General features: G+C 40.9%; 1 protein-coding gene across 2 annotated transcripts in view; it reads right to left on the bottom strand.

Moving 5' to 3' along the window:
• Window positions 1-21789, bottom strand: part of rarab (retinoic acid receptor, alpha b) — a 205870-nt gene that overhangs the window by 113489 nt on the left and 70592 nt on the right. Inside the window, exon 3 of one of the 2 annotated variants that reach the window (XM_037544785.1) lies at window positions 15449-16046. The exons of the other annotated variant lie outside the window; for it this stretch is intronic. Within the exon in view, the coding sequence (XP_037400682.1) occupies window positions 15449-15617 (169 nt within the window). The 5' untranslated portion in view covers window positions 15618-16046. The remainder of the gene's footprint in view (window positions 1-15448; window positions 16047-21789) is intronic. 2 annotated transcript variants of the gene reach the window in all.

Here is a 21789-nt window from a genome sequence, read left to right as displayed (position 1 = left end):
ACACAAGTGAGATCACCACAGCTGGAGGCGGCATATTGGAAATGGCCGGAAAACCTCGTCTCATCTGTTAATGTAAAAGTCACTGACAACAACTGATGACGTATCCGGTTCTTGAAGGGTTGTCCCATTTCATAGGGGCAGGTTTTCAACCCCAATCCCTTGTTAGTCAGTTTCAAGGTGGAGGTTTACACTTGAAAACAAGGGGTAGGGGTACAAATAAGAAATGGGACTGGGCCTTTATGTCCATTTTACCTTCTTGGCTATACATAAGTCTAGTGTGTGTTAATGTGTTAGTAGAGGATAAAAATATAAAGAAAAATGCACTTACTTTGCTCTGCTTTAAGCTTCAGCTCAGCTATAGCTGCTTTTCTTGCATCTCCAGCAGGAAACTTTTCCTCAAAAGTAGAACATTTTCTTTTAAAATGTCTCTTAATGTTTGTTTTTCACAAGGCTGAAATCAGCTTTTCATTCGCCAGCTTCAAAATTTTCTGTTTATACTCCCCAGCTGGAGTGATTATAAACCCAAATACATCCATTTATCTCCAAATTATTGAAGCTTGTCTTAAATCTCTCTCTTTGCCTTTTCGTTAGCTACTAGCTAGGCAATATTGTTGTCTGTGTTGCTATGGTGACCAGCAGTCTGCGCTGATCTTTGACTGCGATTCCACTTTATATCCTTGATACCACAGCATACAGCAGCAACCACCAAGCAACACACTATCAATTGGTTTATTTTGCCATAGCAACACCCAGCAACCATTTGAGATACCACAGCAACCACCGAGCAACACGCTAGCAAACTCCTGGTATACCACAGCAACCACCTAACAACACACTATCAATTAACCAGGTTACCACAGCAACATCCTAGCAACCACCTGTAATACTATTGCAACCACAGAGTAACATCTTAGTAAGTAAACTATTGTAAACTTCAGACATCGAACACATCTTGGCTGATGTATTTGGGGAAAGGAGGGAAACTCTGGAATTTTGATTTGTCACTGAACTACCCCTTTAACCCCTGCCATAATGAATCTGTAGGGCAGTACTGAAGGTGTTGAAGCTGTTAGCTGAGAGGAGCCTGGAGAGATCCTGCCAGATGCTGCTCCATTAGATCCAGAGGCAGTAGACTGAGTGATACGCAGCGTGAAGGAGGACAGCAGACACCAGCGCCTCAGTGAGGGAAGTGGAGGGAAACTGACAGGGGACGACAGATAGACAGAGCGGGACAGTACACAGGCCTGATGACCAGCCTCAAACTACAGGCCTGACATGCAGGGGTTCAGCTGGGCTGGAGCCCACCTTTGCTTCTGTGACCAGCAGACAGAGACGAGCTCTGGTGCTACAGTTTGATATAAATTATTAATAATATAACCTTCATTAAACCTGTATAACAACAAAGCAGGCACAATTAAACATCTTTTATCTGTAAATCTTTGACATAGCACTGATTTAATTAGGTTCTTTAGGAATTGTTTAGAAAATGTTTAGCTACACCATGAAATATTTTAATCCAATTCATAAATATTTTAAATTCTGAATAATGAATCATAAGTATATATTTTAAACACACATTGTTTAAAACGACGTTTCTTGGCAATATATGTGGTATACGTGTAAATATATGCTTTCACATATAAAAACAACATATTTCTGTTGTCGACAGAAAACCTTGCATCTCCAAAATGGTAACTTTACACAAGAGCAAAAAACTTACTTTCCTTTTAATGTAAGTCAAAGGACATTTTTCCAGACATTTTTCCACATCATTTTGGGCTGCTTCTTTAGGCCCGTTCAGCACAAAATTTTTAAATTATGTCAAAAATCAAAAAACAAAAATGGACATATGAGGTTTTCTTCTGACAGCAGTGAGATATTAATATAAGTAAACATACAGTAAAATGTAAATATAACTTCTTGAACAAATAACTTCAGAAAATGTCATTTCTCATTTTCAAAAAAATCTTGTGAGTTAGTTTGGTTCCAGATTTTTCCTGGACACCTCCAGTCATCACATGGAGTCATCATTTTGGGCTGTTTCTTTTGGTCCATTCAGCATGAAATTTACAGACAATGTAAAGGACCACAGGCATTTTCAAATTATGTCAAAACTGAAAAAACAACAAAAATGGAGATATGAGGTTTTCTTCCAACAACAGCAATATATATGATAGCCACAGTGATTGTGTGTATACATGTATGATATATGATATTTATACTCAGTGACTTTGTATGTTACATATAAAATATATTCACTCATTGTCTGTATCTATAATATACATGATATATACTCTCATTGTATCATATTTACACTCAGTGATAATATATGATATATACAATCATTGACTGCACATAGTATATATATATGATATACAGACTGACTGTGTCTATATACAGTATGCAAGATATATGATATTTATACTCATAGACCGCATACATTATATATGATATATATACCCTCTGTATATATGGTATGTATGGTACATACACTCCTCACCTTTTAAAACCCTAATTTAACCTCTGCCAACACCTCATGACTCAAGACAACAGTGATAGCTGTCAACCGCTGCCTGATGTCCAGCAGGACATTTGTTCCTGACCACTGGAGGAGGACAGAGAGGTTCTACAGCAGCAGGGATTCAGCACGCTGATGTGGAGAGCACGAGGCGAAACCTCAGCCCACAGTCATGGACGGAGGGAGGAAGCTGCTACTTTTCCACTTTAGGATTTATTCTGACCGTCTCCTACAGTGAATCGACAAACGCTACAAAGGACCCATAACAGGGAAACTGAGTGTTCATTGCTGGTTTGAAATGTGAAGGATGTGATGTACTATATAAACACTGTACAGCCTCACATGCAGATCAAGCTCTAAAACAGCCCGTTTTAAATGACTCATGGTTGTGATGGCTAGTCAGCAGTTTAGCCCCACCTATTCAGTCTAGAGTAATTTAGCTCCACCCTTTTCAGCATACAGCCATTTAGTCCCACCCCACTCAGTCTACAGCAGTTCAGCACAGCCTCCATTCAGCCTAAAGCAGTTTAACCCCACCCCCATTCAGTCTACAGCAGTTTAACCCCACCCCCACTCAGTCTACAGCAACAAGCAAGTCCTGACATTTAAGTCAAGCAGTTAAGTCCTGCCCCATTTATTCTACAACAGCAACCCCCATTCAGTCTAAAGCAGATATCCCTGACCCATTCAATCTGCAGTAGATAAGTTCCACTTCCATTTAGTCTAAATCAGTTTGGTCTCAGTCTACAGCAAGTCAGTCCCACCCCAATCAGTCATTGCAGTATAGTCCCTCCCAAATTCAGTCTAAAGCAGATATCTCTGCCCCATTCAGTCTACACCTGTTCAGTCCCACCCCATTCAGTCTACAGCAGTACAGTCCTGCCCATTCAGTCTACATCATCTTAGCCCCATCCAATTCCATCTAATGTAGTTTAGCCCCACCTACATCAGTTTAGTCCTGCCCTGATTTAGTCTACAGCAGCTTAGTGCCACCCCATCCAGCCTACAGCAGTTTAGCTCTGCCCTATTCCACCTAGTTGATTAACTGAATAGTTGGCTTTGCAGCTGGCTGTACTGTTATGATGATGGGTTTATCTGATTATTAATTTCATAGTTATTATGAAGTACATTAATGTTAAATGGTAATATGCATGTCCCCTGGTGGTCTGGGTGCAGTACAGAGTCAGCTCAGAGACCCAGAATCCCCTAATAGGACCCTGAGTGTATAAAGCACTGTATTCTGACTGTAATCCTGGAAACGACTCTCAGATTCAGATACAGTTCACAAACACTGTAAATAGCCTGAAACACAGCCTGAAATACAGCAGAACATTCAACACTTTAACCTCACAGTCACTTCAGATTCAACAGCATAACAGCAGAAGAGCGGAACAGCAGACTCAGATGGAGCTCAGAGACGCTGCTCTGGAACAACAACAAAAACAAATAAAAAATTAATCACCCAAAGACTCAGTGAGCCCTCGGAACAGCAGCGCTTACATCCTCAACTCGCAACAACATTCATTGCCTTTACTCTCTCTACTGAACCTGGGCAAACGAGAGGGGGGTGGGGAGGACACAGAGAGAGAGAAAGAGAGAGAGAGAGAAAGAGAGAGAGAGAGAGAGAGAGAGAGAGAGAGAGGGAAGAGATTTATAGAGAGAAAAGGCAAGAGAAGAGAGAGAGCAAAGAGAAAGAGAGGGAAGGAGAGAGAGAGACAGAAGAGAGAGAAGAGGAAGAGGGGCAGAGAAAATGAGAGAAAGTCAGGAAAAAGAGAGAGGGAGGTCAATAGAAGGAGAAAGGAGACAGAGTGTACAGAAAAGCAAAAAGAGTCAGAGAGATGAAAGATGAGCTGAAGAAGAGAGAAGAGAGAGGGAGGAAAGAAGAGAGATAGAGAGAGGACGAAAAAAGAATGTGAGAAATAGAGAGAGCAGACAGAAGAGGGAAGGGAGAGGGGAGAGAAGAAAGAAAGAAAAAAGAGGGGGGAAAAGGGGAAGAAGAGAGAGGAAAGAAAGAGTGTGAGAGATACAGAACAGCAAAAGAGGAAAACAGAAAGGAAGGGATGAGAGAGAGATGGTGAGAATTGAGACGAGAAAAAGAAAGCAAGAAAGAAGAGAGAGAAAGAGAGACAGAGGAGAGGGAGGGGGAGAGGGAGGGAGAAGAGAAAGAGAGAGAGAAGGAGGGAGAGAGAGAGGGTGGGAAATGAGAGACAGAGAAAGAAAGAAAGCAAAGAAGAAAAAAGAAAGAAAGCAGGGAGAAAGTAGAGAGAGGGGGAGGAAGAGAGAGGCGAGCAAAAGAGAAAAAAGATAAGATGAGAGGCAGAAGGAGAGGGAAGGAAGATGAAGAGAGTAGAAAGAAAGGAGAGAGAAAGAGAGGGAAACAAAGGAAGAAGAAAGGAAAGAGAGAGTGTTAGAGACAGTAAGAAGGAAAAAGGTAGCTAGAGAAAGTGATGAGAAAGAGAGAGAAAGCAAGAAAGACAATAAAAGATAAAGAGGACAGAGAGGGAGAAGAGAGAGAGAGAAAGTGAGGAAGAGAAAGAGCAAGAGACAGATAAAGTGAAGAGAGAGAGAGAGAGAGAGAGAGAGAGAGAGAGGGAACACGGGGGGGTTGCTAGTTGGCACCATCCACTTTGTGGCATTAAGTGGCATTCTATATTTAACTGAAGTGACGCTGGGAGGGATGGGGGGTGTGGGGGTGTAGGGGACGGAGGGACGGGGGGATGAGGAAACGAAGCCAGCGAGGATTAGAACGAGTGCTGAACTGCAACAGCAGCCCAGATTAGCATAAAGAAAGAGAATATGGGACAAGAGAGGAGCTGAGAGACTGCCAGCCCTCATCACAACAGTTCTGAGGCTCCATCAGAGAGAGAGAATAACCTCACGGTCAAGGTCAGGAGGAGTTTCTGGGAGCTTCGTAACGTTTACGCAGAATTAAAACGTCTAAAACTACTTGTGGGTCCAAACGTCACTCAACCCACTCAAGCTCCGCCCACAAGTGCCTCGACAGCCACTGTTGTTGGCGTGAACAAACTTTGTTTGTCAGCCTAATGAGAGGCTGAGATCCTGTTTACACTGCATCACTGAGCTTTGGGTTTAAATGATACCCTAACCAGCTGGACCGTAACCGAATCTTCGCAGGTTGGAAACGACAACATACAGTTTGCGCCATTTTCATTTCCACCATGGAAATTATGAGCCAGTTACGGTCTACACAGAGTACATCCAAATAAGCTGGTCAGCATGTGTTACAATGTGTTTTTAAAATGTGACTTGAAGTGAAATGTCAAAAGACCAGAATATAGAAAAAGTTTCAGTTGGGCTCAGTGTGTCAGTGTAACTTTAAAAACCCATATATTTTAAAGTTCTGGGCACAAATGTGTCCACTTTTCTCCAGTAAAGTCTGCTATAAATTGAGAGAGCGTTTAGTCAATAAAACAAACAGACAAACAGAAATCCACAGCCTGTCAATCAACTTGAGCACCATGTGAAACACAACACTGTCCATAAACACAGGAACAAAACATGGAAGAGGAAAACAAGTCAAATGTGCACAATCAATACAACACAAACTTCACGTACAGAGTGGAACTGATCAGATTCATGGATGCTTTTCACAAATAATCTATTCACTATTCACACAGCTTCTCAAACTGTTTAGTTCAAACTCTACGCGACACTTACGAGCTTAGAATATAAACAATTTCCTCATCAATTATCTTATTAACACAACATGTAAAACTAATAATAATATATCTAATAGGTTTTAGACTAATGAAGGAACGACAGCGGAAAAACCAGGAACTCCCCACCGTCTAAGCGGCCCTGACATTGGGATGTCAATAAACTGATCCCAGGTGATGCCACAGCCATCCGTAACTGGGCATCTGAGACCCTGTTTACACCTGGTGATTTCATGTGTCTTGAGCATTAAAATTATATTTGGAGGCCCAGTCATATAAAAATGTGAATGTAAATGCAGCCGAGATGCACTTAGAACAGATACAACAACCAATACCTGTCCCAGTACAACCAAAACTCCTCACAGTATAACCGAAACCCCTCCCAGTACAACTGAACTGAATTAAAATGGATTAAACTAAATTGAACGGAACCAAAATGATATGGGTTGAAATAAAGTAGAGGAAAATTAATCAACCTTAAATTAATTGAAATGAAACTAAATTAACTGATTTAAAATGAACTAAAATGAACTGAATTGTACTGAACTAAACCAAACTAATTTGAATTAAACTAAAATGAACTGAACTAAATTGAAACAAATGGAACAAAAGAACTTAAAGTCAACTGAAGAAATAAATTAAATAAATTGAACTGAAATGAAACCAAGCATGTATTGAACTGATTTATTTAAACTGAGCTGAGCTGAACTGACGTGAAATAAAACGAGACCCTGATCTGAACAGAAATTGAGTAAAATGAACTGGACTGGGAAATGGTCACCACTAATCAATATTCTGGAGAGAACGACCCTCCCCACAAAAAAAAAACCGAATAACAAAAAAACTGCTAGTTTTTGCACACACACACACACACACACACACACACACACACACACACACAATCTGGGCTGCTTATCCTTCTGGGTTGCAGGGGGGAGCTGGAGCCTATCCCAGCAGCCATTGGGCAGAGGGCAGGATACACCCTGGACAGGCCACCAGTCCATCACAGGTCTCCTGTTTTATGCAAAATGGTAAAAATATCTTTAAAACTTTCTGACTGTGCATTTTAAGCTACAATGTCTATCTCACAGTGGCCAGAACCACAAATTTAGAATTATTCTCAGCTCTGGTCCTGGACGCTCATTGCCCTGCACATTTCAGTGTGTTCTCTACCCCCACCACACCTGATCCATCTACTCAGCTCAGTAACAGCCCATTATTGGGTTAAAGATGGTGTGTTAAGACAGGAAAAGCATGAAGCACAACAGTGTAGGACGTCGGGCCTCCAGCACCAGAGCTGAGATACATTGTTCTAGATCCAGCCGTATCGAGGGGCCTCCTGTATACAAGCCTCCGCATCTTCTTTGGTGAGTGAGAAACAGCACAGATTCCTCCTCACACTGTGCACCGATTGTCGCGGTGTTCCCCTCCTTCATGTGACAGCTTGCCGAGTGTTTTTTTCGCGAGCCCAGCGGGGTGTGTGTAATAATTAGCCCCCATGAGTGGCAGAGAGTGCTCGTCAGACAGGAGTGTGTGGAGATTAGAGGAGTGTGTTATTTGCCCCAGGACCAGGAGAGGCTACATTCACCTGCGTGACTGTAGAGCCTCCTACTGTTCTTCAGCACCAGATTCACTCCAGCCTGCCAGCTCAAAGCTCTACACTCTACTGTCAACTCAGACATGCAGAGGAGATTATTCTTACAGTGACAGTTCAGCAAATGATTTCATTTACACTGTTTTCCCCTTAACATCAACAGCAGTTGAACAGTCAGGACATGTCTTCAGTTTTGCACTGTACACTCTTAAAAAAGATGGTTCTTCAAGATTCTTTAATAACGAAAACATTCAAACACTTAGCATGATTAATGGGTTATTTGCGTTATTAAAAGTTACACAGATTGATGGAGAAAGAGCAGTAGATAGTTCTATATAGAACCTTTTTTAAAATGGTTCTATGTAGCATCCAAAAGGGCTCTTCTACAGTTACGATGTCAAGATGGAACTATGTTTAGCACATTCACATTCTCCATCAATCTGAAGAACCCTTTCATGATGCAAAGAACCCTTTAATCATTTAAAGGGTTTTTGAGTGTTTGTGGTTCTATTTAGAACCATTTTATTTACTAAAGAACCCTTGAAGAACCATCTTTTTTAGAAATGAAGGGCTCTTTAATAAAAGGAATGGTTCTTTTTAGAGCCATGGGTTCTACAGAGAACCATTTCATGCTTAAATGGTCCTTTGCACAATGAAACAGTTCTTCAGATGGATGGAGAATGTGTCGTTATATAAAACATTTTTTAAAAATGGTTATACTGAATAATTCATAGTAGTTACTAATTAATTCATAGTATATACTAAATAATTCATAATAGATACAGAATAATTCATAACAGATACTAAATAATTCATAGTAGATACTGAATAATTCATAATAGTTACTCAATAATTCATAGCAGATTCTGAATAATTCATAGCAGATACTGAATAAATAATAGCAGATACTGAATAATTCATAGCAGATTCTGAATAATTCATAGCAGATACTGAATAAATAATAGCAGATACTGAATAATTCATAATAGTTACTCAATAATTCATAGCAGATACTGAATAATTCATAGCAGATACTGAATAAATAATAGCAGATACTGAATAATTCATAATAGTTACTCAATAATTCATAGCAGATACTGAATAATTCATAGCAGATACTGAATAAATAATAGCAGATACTGAATAATTCATAGCAGATACTGAATAATTCATAATAGTTACTCAGTAATTCATAGCAGATTCTGAATAATTCATAGCAGATAATGAATAATTCATAATAGATACTGAAGAATTCATAACAGATACTGAATAATTCATAGCAGATACTGAATAATTAATAGCAGATACTAAATAATTCATATCAGATACTGAGTAATTCAGAGTAGATATTCAATCATTCATAGCAGATACTAAATAATTCATAGCAGATACTAAATAATTCATAGCAATTAGATTATCACTTTTGCATGGTTTTCCATGCAATTACTGAATAATTAACCCAGACAATGTAAGAAGCCCGGCATATTTACACGATTACTAACAGAATAATAAGGTCAGACTATAAGGGGTTAAAGAATAAGACACAGGGCTCGGCACTCACTCTTACTATAATTAGGAAGTAGGTCAGAAATGTGACACAGCAATAATGCAGTATATCAGCATCACTGCTGTATTAGATTACTCAGCGTATCTGTCAGATCTGGAGGACTCGTATCTGCATCCTCATGCTGTGTGTTAGCAGACAAACAGTGCACACAAAGACACACACTCACACTCCACGAGTTCACACAAGGCCAAATGCCTCCAGGGCATCGTGGGTAGGATGGCATCCGTGTGTTGCTCAGGAACATTCCGGTGGTTTTACGCCGGAATGTTCAAAAAAAAGTTTAAAACAGACCAATCAGCCTGAGAGAGGCTAAACAAATCAACATGATCTGACACATCAGCCCCCCGCCAGCCCGCTGCCCACACCATTACATGCATGGCCTCCATTCAAACAACATGTCAAATAAACAAACACAATTAGTCTGTTCACATCAATCTGATGGACATCGTCTCCCCTAGAGCTGTAGATTGGTGCTAAAATGCAAAAAAATAGATGCGTCTTATCCCCGGTTCGGCCCTCAACCACATCGCACTATGAGTGCATGTATTAATCATTCAACAAAGTCTGAGCCGTTTCTGCTTTGAAAGGAATCCTTTGAAACTCAGTAACAGCACCAAGAGGCTGAAAAGGAGACACTGCATATGAGTTACAGGATGTTTTCATGCAATTTCTCTGCATGGACAAGACAGACAAGCTAAACAAAAAAATAAATAAATAAAAATAACAATGACTGGAAAAATGAGGGCATGGATGTTGGATGTGATAATATAATGATTAATAATAATGATTCTTATTTATACGGCGGCACGGTGACATGGTGGGTAGCGCTGTCACCTCACAGCAAGGAGGGCCTGGGTTCGATTCCCCGGCCAGGCGACCGGGGTCCTCTCTGTGTGGAGTTTGCATGTTCTCCCCGTGTCTGCGTGGGTTTCCTCCAGGTTCTCCGGTTTCCTCCCACAGTCTAAAGACATGCAGTCAGGTCGATTGGACATGCTAAATTGCCCCTAGGTGTGAGTGTCTGTCTGTCTGCCCTCCTGTCTGTGTCTCCTGCCTTCCGCCCGAAGACTGCTGGGATAGGCTCCAGCACCCCCCCGCGACCCTGACGGAGTAGCGCCTTAGAAAATGGATGGATGGAACTCTTATTTATAGAGCACTTTTCATGGCAGTGCATCTCACAGTGCTTTACAGGAGATAAAGCTGTATGTAATATGTAATAATTTAGAATCATAAAAGAAAATGACTCAGATCAAATTAAAAGGTAAACAACTCGAGAGTTTTAATGAAGCACTCAGTTAAAGGGCTGCATTTTCAGATGTTTATTAAAAGTGAGCTCTAGCCATTAACTGAGTACACTGATTATAAAAATGAATTAATATGAGCAGTATGTGCAGTGAATGAGGCTAACATTGAAAAAAGCCTAGTAAAGTGAGGCGGTGGTTTGAAGCTGCGCAGCTGAAAGGAGTCTGCTATGGTAACTTAGCTAAAGGTGTAAACTTTGATTAACAACACAGTATTAAACAGAGCATTTCATGGTGATAATCCATTGTTTGATATTAGTTTGAGTATCAAATTTGATGTTTAAACGTGCTAAAATGCATTTTAACTGGATGTGAAAGGTTCATCCCCATTCACATTCGCATCCCTGGGTTTCCCCATCCGGGATTTTCGGGTCACACTGGGGGTGGAAAAAAAGACATGTGACAATGTCTCAGATGTATCGCTGACAAATCACAAGAAACTGGTTTTTATTACACAAACAGTACAAAATACTGAAGCTCTTGTGTTAACTGTGTCTCTCCACATTTTCAAATTTTACTGAGGGTGTTTGTAGAAGGTCAGTATCTTCAGATCTAAGGTCATAAACAGAAAGTTGATGTAAGTGGTTCTATAGGGTTATTTAGAGCCTTAAAAACTAGAAGCAGAACTTTAAAATCTATCCTGAATGATACAGGCAGCCAGTGCAGCTCTTTTAAAGCGGGACTGATCTGATCTCTCTGTGTTGTTTTTGTTAGGATGCTGCTGCATTTTGTAAGAGTAATGAGGGATGTATAGTTTTCTTAGGAAGTCCAGTAAGAAGATCATTACAGTGATCAACTCTGCTGTAACAAATGCATGTTTCTCTGCGTTGTCCTGAGAGGGAAAAGGCTAGAATTTAGTGATATTTCTTAGATGATAAAAAGCTACTTTAGTGACTGTTTTCAAAACAGAGGTCACAGTCTTAGATCACACCCAGGTTTCATACTTCAGGTTTGGTATATGAAGGTAAACAACCAAGTTTCTCGTAAATCATTTTTCTCCGAGTTTCTGTACCAATGATCAGTATTTCAGTTTTTTCATGATTTAATTATAGAAAATTCATCGGGAAATATCTGACACACAGCTGGTTAGTCTGTCTACAGAGTCTTGATCACCAGAAGGAATGGAAAACTGGGTGTCATCAGCAAGGCTATAAACATTTATATTGTGTTTGCTAATGACATCACCTAGAGATTACATGTACAAAAGAGAAAAGCAAAGGCCCTAAAACCGAAACTTGAAGGACTCCACAAGATGATCCTGATCACCAACATGTTTGCAGTAATTCTGCCCCATCAGGCTCGTGAGAGGACAGCAAAAAAACAAACAAATGGATCCTCGGCCCAATCATGCCTCACCTGTCACTGGAAGCCAAGATAACCAAACTGAAGCTCTTATTTTGGACGTTTTTCAAGAAGAATTAATCATTGGACAATACCATTATGCTTGGAAGAGCTGAAGGTAAATGAAGAAGAAAATGAGCAGTTACAAGATGGATGGATACAAGGATGATCCAGCCCTTCGGAAGCCTGAAGATCCAGTCAGAAGACTGGATATTCATACACTATATGATCATCAGATACAACTTTAGTCCGATATGATAATAATAATAAAGCCAGCAAACTATAAGTAACAAGCAACATTTTCACTATAAACTGTACAATATGTTACAACTAGCAACAGAAACCAACTAGAAACAGCTCAACTAGCAATTAGCAACTAACAAGTACAAATTAGTTTGCTAGCAACTAGCCTAGTTCTAGCAATGGTGAGCAACTGCAAGTAATAGCTTGTATGTTACCATTAGTACCTTCATCTAGCAACTACAAGCAATTAGCAATGGTTCAAACTATATCGTTGATATAACTACCAACTAGCAACATTAAGTACTTTACAAATATCAACATCAGGCTAGCAACTAACAAGTCACTTATAAGTTAGTTTACAGCTTAACTAAACTAGTTCATGCAATAGTTCAATGAGCAACTATAGCAGGTACTACAGCTTATACATTACCATTAGCGCCTTCAACTAGCAATTACAAGCAACTAGAAACAGTTCAACTAGCAAACTATAACATGTATATGTGACAGCTACTAGCAACATTAAGAACGTCACAAATATCAACATACAGTGGGGCAAAAAAGTATTTAGTCAGCTACTGATTGTGCAAGTTCTCCTACTTAGAAAGATGAGAGAGGTCTGTAATTTTCATCATAGGTACACTTCAACTATGAGAGATAAAATGAGAAAAAAAATCCAGGAAATCACATTGTAGGATTTTTAAAGAATTTATTTGTAAATTATGGTGATAAATAAATATTTGGTCACCCACAAACAAGCAAGATTTCTGGCTCTCACAGACCTGCAACTTCTTCTTTAAGAAGCTCTTGTGTCCTCCACTCATTACCTGTATTAATGGCACTTGTTTGACCTCGTTATCTGTATAAAAGACACCTGTCCACAGCCTCAAACAGTCACACTCCAAACTCAACCATGTCCAAGACCAAAGAGCTGTCGAAGGACACCAGGAAGAAAATTGTAGACCTGCACCAGGCTGGGAAGAGTGAATCTACAACAGGCAAGCAGGTTGGTGTGAATAAATCAACTGTGGGAGCAATTGTAAGAAAATGGAAGACATACAAGACCATTGATAATCTCCCTCGATCTGGGGCCCACGCAAGATCTCATCCCATGGGGTCAAAATGATCATGAGAACGGTGAACAAAAATCCCAGAACTACATGGAGGGATCTGAAGAATGACCTGCAGAGAGCTGGGACCAAAGTAACAAAGGCTAGCCAAGAGGGACTCGAATCCTGCAGTGCCAGGCGTGTCCCCCTGCTTAAGCCAGTACATGTCCAGGCCCATCTGAAGTTTGCCAGAGAGCATATGAATGATCCAGAAGAGGATAGGACCAGCTTTGGGGTTGTTTTTCTGCAAAGGGGACAGGACGACTGATCTGTGTTAAGTGAAGAATGAACGGGGCCATGTATCGTGAGATTTTAAGCCAAAACCTCCTTCCATCAGTGAAAGCATTGAAGATGGAACGTGGCTGGGTCTTCCAGCATAACAATGATCCCAAACATACTGCTTGGGCAACGAAGGAGTGGCTCCGTAAAAAGCATTTCAAGGTCCTGGAGTGGCCTAGCCAGTCTCCAGACCTCAACCTCATAGAAAATTTGCGGAGGGAGTTGAAAGTCCGTGTTGCCCAGCAACAGCCCCAAAACATCACTGCTCTAGAGGAGATCTGCAGGAGGAATGGGCCAAAATACCAGCTACAGTGTGTGCAAACCTGGTCAAGACTTGCAGGAAACGTTTGACCTCTGTCATTGCCAACAAAGGTTATGTTACAGAGTATTGAGTTGAACTTTTGTTATTGACCAAATACTTATTTTCCACCATAATTTACAAATAAATTCTTTAAAAATTCTACAATGTGATTTCCTGGATTTTTTTTTCTCATATTGTCTCTCATAGTTGAAGTGCACCTATGATGAAAATTACAGACCTCTCTCATCTTTCTAAGTAGGAGAACTTGCACAATCAGTGGCTGACTAAATACTTTTTTGCCCCACTGTAAATTAGCAAACCATAAGTTAGTCTGCAGCTTAACTACCAAGCTAGTAGTTCATGAGCAACCATAACAGTTACTATAGATTATGTACCATTTCAATGACCAACTACAAGCGATTTGCAATGGTTCAATTAGAAAACTATAACATTGCTATGACTAGCAACTAGCAACATTAAGAACTTTACAAATAGCAACATCAAACTTGCAACTAGCGTGTCCTTTATAAGTTAATTTGCAGCTTAAATAGGCAAGCCACTTCCAGCAACAGTTCAATGAGCAACTATAGCAAATACTATAGCTTATATGTTAACACTAGTGCCTTCAACTAGCAATTACAAGCAACTAGCAATGGTTCAATTAGAAAACTATAACATTGCTATGACTAGCGACTAGCAACATTAAGAAATTTACAAACAGCAACAGCAACTAGCAAGTCACTTACACGGTAGTCTGCAACTTAACTTGCAAGCTAGTTCAAGCAACAGTTCAATGATCAACTATTGCAAATATTATGTGTTACTGCTAGGTACCTTCAACTAGCAACTCATAATCATTCAACTAGCAAACTATAACATGCATATGTGACAGCTACTAGCAACTAGCAATGATAAGAATTTAAAAAATAGCAACATCATTCTAGAACCTAGCAAACAGCTCGTTCTATAACTAGGCATAACTATTGCTATAACTATTAAATGGCAACATTAAGAACTTTACAAATAGCAACATCAAACTATAACACTGCGATAACTAGCAACATGAACGACCACCACAAATTCATTTCCAAAGAAAAGTTTGTTATCTTTCACATTACAGCCAGTGAGAAAGTACAACTCTTAACCATTGAAAGGCACTGAGATATCACGGTTATTTTACCATACTTTCGATTTACCTTTTAATTTGTATGCAAAATCATGTCAATTCATTGACATTTGTTTTACATCCTGTGCGGACAAGTTCAAGTCTACGTGTTTAAGAGTATATAAAGACCGGTCAAATTCAAATCATGATAAAATATCTTCACGATAAAGTATCTTGATGCAACACAAATGGATTGAAAATTTTAAATCTGAACTTCCCACAGTTTCTCCCCTTGTTTCAACAAGGGCTGCGCCATAAATACTTCATATAACAATACAGCATGATTTTATTAGCACTGATAATAAATCTAGCCCTCACTAAGCCAAGCCTAAGGTCACAGTAGACGTTGAGTTACTCACTGGCTGGTGACGGCGTGCTGTATACGCTCACAGGAAGCCCAGGCAGGGCGGTCGGTGACAGGCTCCCCAGCATGTGGGGGAAAAAATATGGGTACGGGGGCATGGGGAATGCCCCCAAAGGAGCTCCGACCCCGCCGGACCCCGGCAGAGGCTTTCCATTACCAGACATGGCCACTCGGACACGGTAATCCGCGGTCACACAAACTTCTACATCTCCATGGTGAGGTCCTAAGACGGTCCAGTGGGAAAAAGTACTTAATATTCCTTATATTCCTTGTATAGTGGATGAATTTGGGCCTGTTTATGTGTGGTCAGATGAGCGGGTAACGTAAAACGGTCACGCAATCCAGGTTTTAAAACCAAAATAATGTTTAAGACACAAGTCAAGTGAAAATTCACGTTTCCCAAGACTGAGAAAACAGCAAAAAACGTGTCCAGGCTGCTTCTGTTGTGTATCCAGGCCAGTTAACACTTCTCCTGAGTGCCGGAAATGGACCAGATCAGATCAGAGCTGGAGGGAGAGGAGGAGAAGGGAGGACGAACACTGGAGGTCACATGATGCTCCTAGATTAGCTGGCGGCAGCATAACTGTCAGTCCCTAAAAGAAAGAGAGGAAGATGATGTTTTGATCAGTGTTAAATAGGAATTCTCACATTTTTTTGGTCAGTAAATCATCAAATTGCCAGTTCCACCACCAGCATGATATGATTTTCCAATTGACATCATCAGCCTGCTTTTCAAATTCCTACCAGTGCCTCCTGCTCAGAGATATCCATACTTAGATACTGTGTTGTCTTTTGTTCTCTATCTGAGGCGATACGTCTGTGCATCCACTATGTTGGAGAGGTCAAGATCCACTTGTGAACAAACTCACTTGTACTGAGAGATGATGAGTCTCAGGATTAAATCGGCCACAACTTCTTTATTACTCAACCGATTTTCACCAAATTTGTTTAGTTATAATCCTCAGACACAGATTAATCTAGGCTGCATGGCCTGCTCTCGGTAGCTTTTATTTCTTTAACAACTTATCACCCTGCGATGGACTGGCGACCTGTCCAGGGTGTATCCTGCCTTCCGCCTGATGACTGCTGGGATTGGCTCCAGCACCCCCCTGCAACCCTGAGGGAGAAGCGGCTTAGAAAATGGATGAATGGATGGACAACTGATTGTGCTAATTAGCCATCTGGACCAGCAGGAAAGTATTCAGTCTGTGCCTGACGTTAAAAAATGAGTTAAGCAAGAAACACAAGGACAAAGTCTTGCTCAAAGACACCTCAGTCATGTGCTGTCGGCTCTGGGGATCGAACTGGTGACCTTCCGGTCACGAGACTGGTTCCCTAACCTCCAGCCCATGACTGCCCACATAAAACTAATAGGTACAAAATTTTAAGTCATTTCATCAACTGACAGATAATGTAGACAGATAATGTAGACACAGGCTAGCCAGTTATCTTACCACATAGCATTGCTAACCAGCTATTTGGCTAGTTAGGCTATGTTTAGCAAACAATAAAACAAACAGTGAAAAGTGTGATTTTTTAAAGGACATGTTTAAGAACATTAACAAATACCTAACAACTGAATGTATGAGCTAATTAAAGCTTATCTTGCTAGCATGCTAGCAAACTTAGTAGCACTCATCCTGGATAGTGAACTGGACACTGAATATGAACATCAACGTGGCTTTCCAGAGCTGGAGAGAGTTAAGGAAGTCAAAGGTCATGAAATATAACGCTAACTTGCTAAATCTTCTAGACAGGCTACTTTTCATTCTAAACTAGTGATGCAGAACGCGGTTTCTCTGGACTCTCGACTCCTGCTGTGGAATCAATGAAGTCGACTTCTCACATTCACTTTAAGGAGTCTGTGATAAACGGATACAGCAGATGTTAAACCATCACAAATATAGTTCACCCATTTTTGTGTGTAGCTACAGATATTATAGTGATATGATGATAAATTCACAGATTCCAAGTAAGATCAGGCAGCTTGACAAACTATTAGAGATGATTAATGTTTCAGCACGTTACCAACAGGATTCACATTTCACATGATAAGGCCGCTGAAGGGAGAAACTCAGAGTGAAGTTCTAAGAAAATCATTTCTGTAGTCATATGAAAATAAACCACTCTTAGGCACTTAAGCTGGTTGGTTGGGATAGTGTAGTGGTTAACACCTCTGCCTTCTATACTGTAGACTGGGGTTCAATCCCCACCTGGGCAAACACCCTACACTATACCAATAAGAGTCCTTGGGCAAGACTCCTAACACTGCCTTGGCCTACCTATGTAAAATGATCAAATTGTAAGTCGCTCTGGAGAAGAGCGTCAGCCAAATGTCGTAAATGTAGCCAGATAATCAGGTTTAAAGTGGGGTTTTCATCCCTGAGCATCTGGATTATTAGTTATCGTTCCACGAGGCCACTTTCTTATTCTAATCCTCCGTTCCACCTTAAATGCTGCAGAGTTACCAGAACAGTTAACCTGCGTGAACCTGTAACTACAGCATCATTTAAGGTGCAATGGAAAATCTGAATAAGAAGCTGACAGAAAAGCTTCATGCTGTTTTCCAAAACGCTGCGTGAAAAATATTGTTCACTGTTTTCGTTTTAAATCTGTGTTTCAGCTCCGATCATGAAGGAAATGAAGAGTTTGGTTCTCCTGAGCAGAGTCAGAGCACAGGGCGGGGTGGCAAACCAGCAGTCATGTTGAGATCATGTCGAGATCATGTTTATCTGCACCGGATCATCATAAAGCTGCTCAACAAACTCGCTCTACTTTAATATAGTGTTTAATTTAGAATGTGGTGGCCTCACCAAACTCTGACTAGGTAAGTGCACCTTTAAGAGAGAAATGCAGCAACAACATAGCAGCCCTGATGGTCCCTTCTCTGAATCTCCTCCGCTGAATCTGCTGTGGCAGTGAACGCGAGGTGGAAGAGTAATGAGATATGGAGAGAGACAGAAAGGAGAGTGCAGGTTTTTAGAGTGCAAGTTGTTCTCCAGTGTGTTAGCGAGCTGACAGCGTGGGAAAACACAGCCCAGGAGTTCCCCTGTGTTCCTCACATACAGCGGCTGCCAGAGACTCTCATTAGGGCGAGTTTGTGTAGAAATGGATGAGCAGGAAGGTTCGAAGAAGCTCTTTGAACATTACAGAAGAAAAAAGTATCTATTCATATCTGAACACTGGGGAATTAAACAGCTCTACTGCTTTGTGAGCACTGGGTGAAAATGTTTCTGAAGCCTTGTTTATACCTGGAATTAACAGAGTGATCTAATCATAAGTGAGACGTATGGCCTTTTACATCAGCAGCTAGTTGCACCAGCTCGACTGTAGCCTAGTTTGGACATAAACTGCAAATATGTTCAAGTTTACGAGCTACTAGAACTTAACTGTTTGCACCAAAGATCAGCTTTTAGTTATACACATGTCCTATAGCAGCTGTGAATTCTGCCTTAAAGAAATCAGTGAAAATGACTGGTCGATTTGATCAATGGTAAAACTTGCAAGAAAACAAAACGCGCCTCAGTTTGAGGTGCAACCCCTTCTGCAAGATGGATTACACTTTTTCGTCGATTGGAGATGGAAAGGGGCTCCATTCACAGACAGGAACAGAGCCCTGAGTCCTACTTTGTTTCTGGCTCCGAGATATCTTTTACAGGGTCGTTCCAAAACAAGTGGGCAACTCTGTTGCAGTACACAAGTCGACTGCGTTCAGAGTAATAAGAGAGGAGAGCAGCTCCATCATGCTCAGGTTGTGTGACGTTGACCTTATTATCATACAATATATAACACAGATTACTAATAAAATATAACTAACACAGCTAACATGGGGGCAGTCGTGGGCTGGAGGCTGGGGAACCAGCCTTGTGACTGGAAGGTTGCTGGTTTAATCCCCTGAGGTGACAGTACGTGACTGAACCGCCCTTGAGCAAGACACCTAACCCCCAACTGCTCCCTGAGTGCTGTGATTAGAGCTGCCCATCGCTCAGGGCAAGTGTACTTACTGCCCCCTAGTGTGTGTGTGTTCAATTACATTAGTCGCAGCTTTGCTAACGGTAACGATCGTTCATTGATAAAGTGCCGTTAAAATATTGTGCACATGAACCCAGTTTGAACAACGGAAGAATTCCAGCAGCAGAATAAACACGTATATCGCTGCTGTTGGAAGAAAACCTTGTATCTCTGTTTTTGATGTTTTTCAGTTTTTAATGTAAAAAATACCTCTTACCTGTTACATTGTATGTAAATTGCACATTGAATGGACTGAAACAAATGACTGAAAATGACTTTGGGGAGAAAAAGTCTGAAATGAAAAGTAAAGTATGCTTTTTCCTTCTCCTGTAAAGTTGCTGTTGTGGAGATACAAGGTTTTCTTCCGACAACAGCACTATGAGAGATGGATGTTTTGAGGACACCACTGAATGTACTGAAGATGTACTGTAAGTGCCTGTGGTGCAACCAAAATTCAGTGTGTTGCTAGTTTTACACTAACTAATCTCAACGTGAGGTTTAGGATGGACTTTAGACCCCAACTTACAATTGATAATGTTTTTGTCCACTCTTCCACTGTGAGAAGACGACTCAGTGCTATGGGTCTGAAAGGATGCGTAGCTGTTCAAGAAGAACCTCACCGAGAAAAGGAGACGGACACACCAAACAAAGAAGCTGAACAACGGACTGACCACTCCAGAGTCCAGACCTCAACACCACTGAATGTGTTTGATCACTTCAGAAAATCATCAAAAAGCTTCTAAGACTGAACTTTTCTTTGCAAACCTGAAAGCAAGATGAAAGTGTATTTAGTTGAGGCTTCTGTGTAATTTTCTCTTGAACATGTTTTCTGATTTTTTCCTGAAAAACAAACAAACTGCACTTAGCAGCTGTTTAACCAAATGAAGGGTGGTCTCTGACTTTTGCACTGTCCTGAAATACCACCGTGTGTGTTTGTGTACCAGCCTGTGTGCCAAAAATCCTACCATCCATCTCTCCTTCCGTCGGTCCATCTGTTTATATTAGCATCCTTCCATCTTCCATCTATCTTTCGCTAATCTAGTTTACCCCTCCCCCCAAAACGCCTCCGCAAAACAGATATGAAATTTCGAGCAGATAAATCTCATTCAGATCTCCTCCCATGTGCAATATGGATTATAAATCTCCCAGAAGGCATAGGGAAAGTCTGTAGGGTTCCATTTCAAGTTTTAGCTCAGAGGAGGAGGGGGAGAAGAAAAGCATAGAGAGCGAGAGAGCAAGGGAGGGAGGGAGGGAGAGAGACGGAGATCAAAGCAAGTGTGGATTCCTTATTGTGCCGTGCACAGCGCTCAAATCTCACTCATACATTTTTAAATGCTGTTCTAAGTAGGTTAAACCCCACAGGCCCCCGTTACACAGCAGTGAACTCAGCTAATCACACGTGTGTGTGAGTGTGTGCGTATATATATATATGTATATGAATGCATATGTTTACATACAGTGCTTGTTTGTACATGTATGTGCACCTGTATGTAAGAACGTACACATACAGAGAGAGGACGGTGTGATGTAACACAGCCAGAGGCGGCTTGGTGGAGTTTTTTTTAACAGGAATGTGCATTCAGACAAATTCTGAACAATTTCCGTTAGTGTTGCACCGATACTGTATCAGCATCAGCACCGATTCTGGTACATTAATGCGATATCTGTTAGTCTTGCTCCGATACAGATACAGCATTGGCACTGATACTGGCACTTAAATGTAGTATCTGCTAGTCTTGCTCTGATACAGATACAGCATTGGCACTGATACTGGCACTTAAATGTAGTATCTGCTAGTCTTGCTCCGATACAGATACAGCATTGGCACTGATACTGGCACTTAAATGCAGAATCTGTTAGTGTTGCACTGATACAGATACAGCATTGGCACCGATACTGGCACTTAAATGCAGTATGCACTTTAATGCACTTGGTGAACAAGATATGTTATTCGAGAGCATCAAAGCTTTAAGTGCTGTATATCTGATAGGGCAGTGTTGGTGTCTACCAGGTCTTCCAGGTGGTTGTTAGGAGCCCCATTTTCTCTGTAGCTTTTAACCTTGTTTTGGAAACAAGATTAAAGGTGGGGGGCAGTCATGGGCTGCAGGTTAGGGAACCAGTCTAGTGACTGGAAGGTCATCGGCTTGATCCCCTGAGCCGACGGCACATGACTGAAGTGCCCTTGAGCAAAACACCTAACCCCTAACTACTCCCTGGGCGCTGTGGATAGGGCTTCCCACCACTCCCGGCAAATGTACTCACTGCCCACTAATGTGTGTGCATTCACTAGTGTTTATGTGGTGTTTGACTGTATGGATGGATTAA

Source organism: Pygocentrus nattereri, chromosome 14, assembly GCF_015220715.1.
Source record: "Pygocentrus nattereri isolate fPygNat1 chromosome 14, fPygNat1.pri, whole genome shotgun sequence".
Lineage (NCBI taxonomy): Eukaryota > Metazoa > Chordata > Actinopteri > Characiformes > Serrasalmidae > Pygocentrus > Pygocentrus nattereri.
The sequence above is the reverse complement of the archived record's forward strand: the minus strand, read 5'-3'. Positions and strand labels throughout refer to the sequence as shown.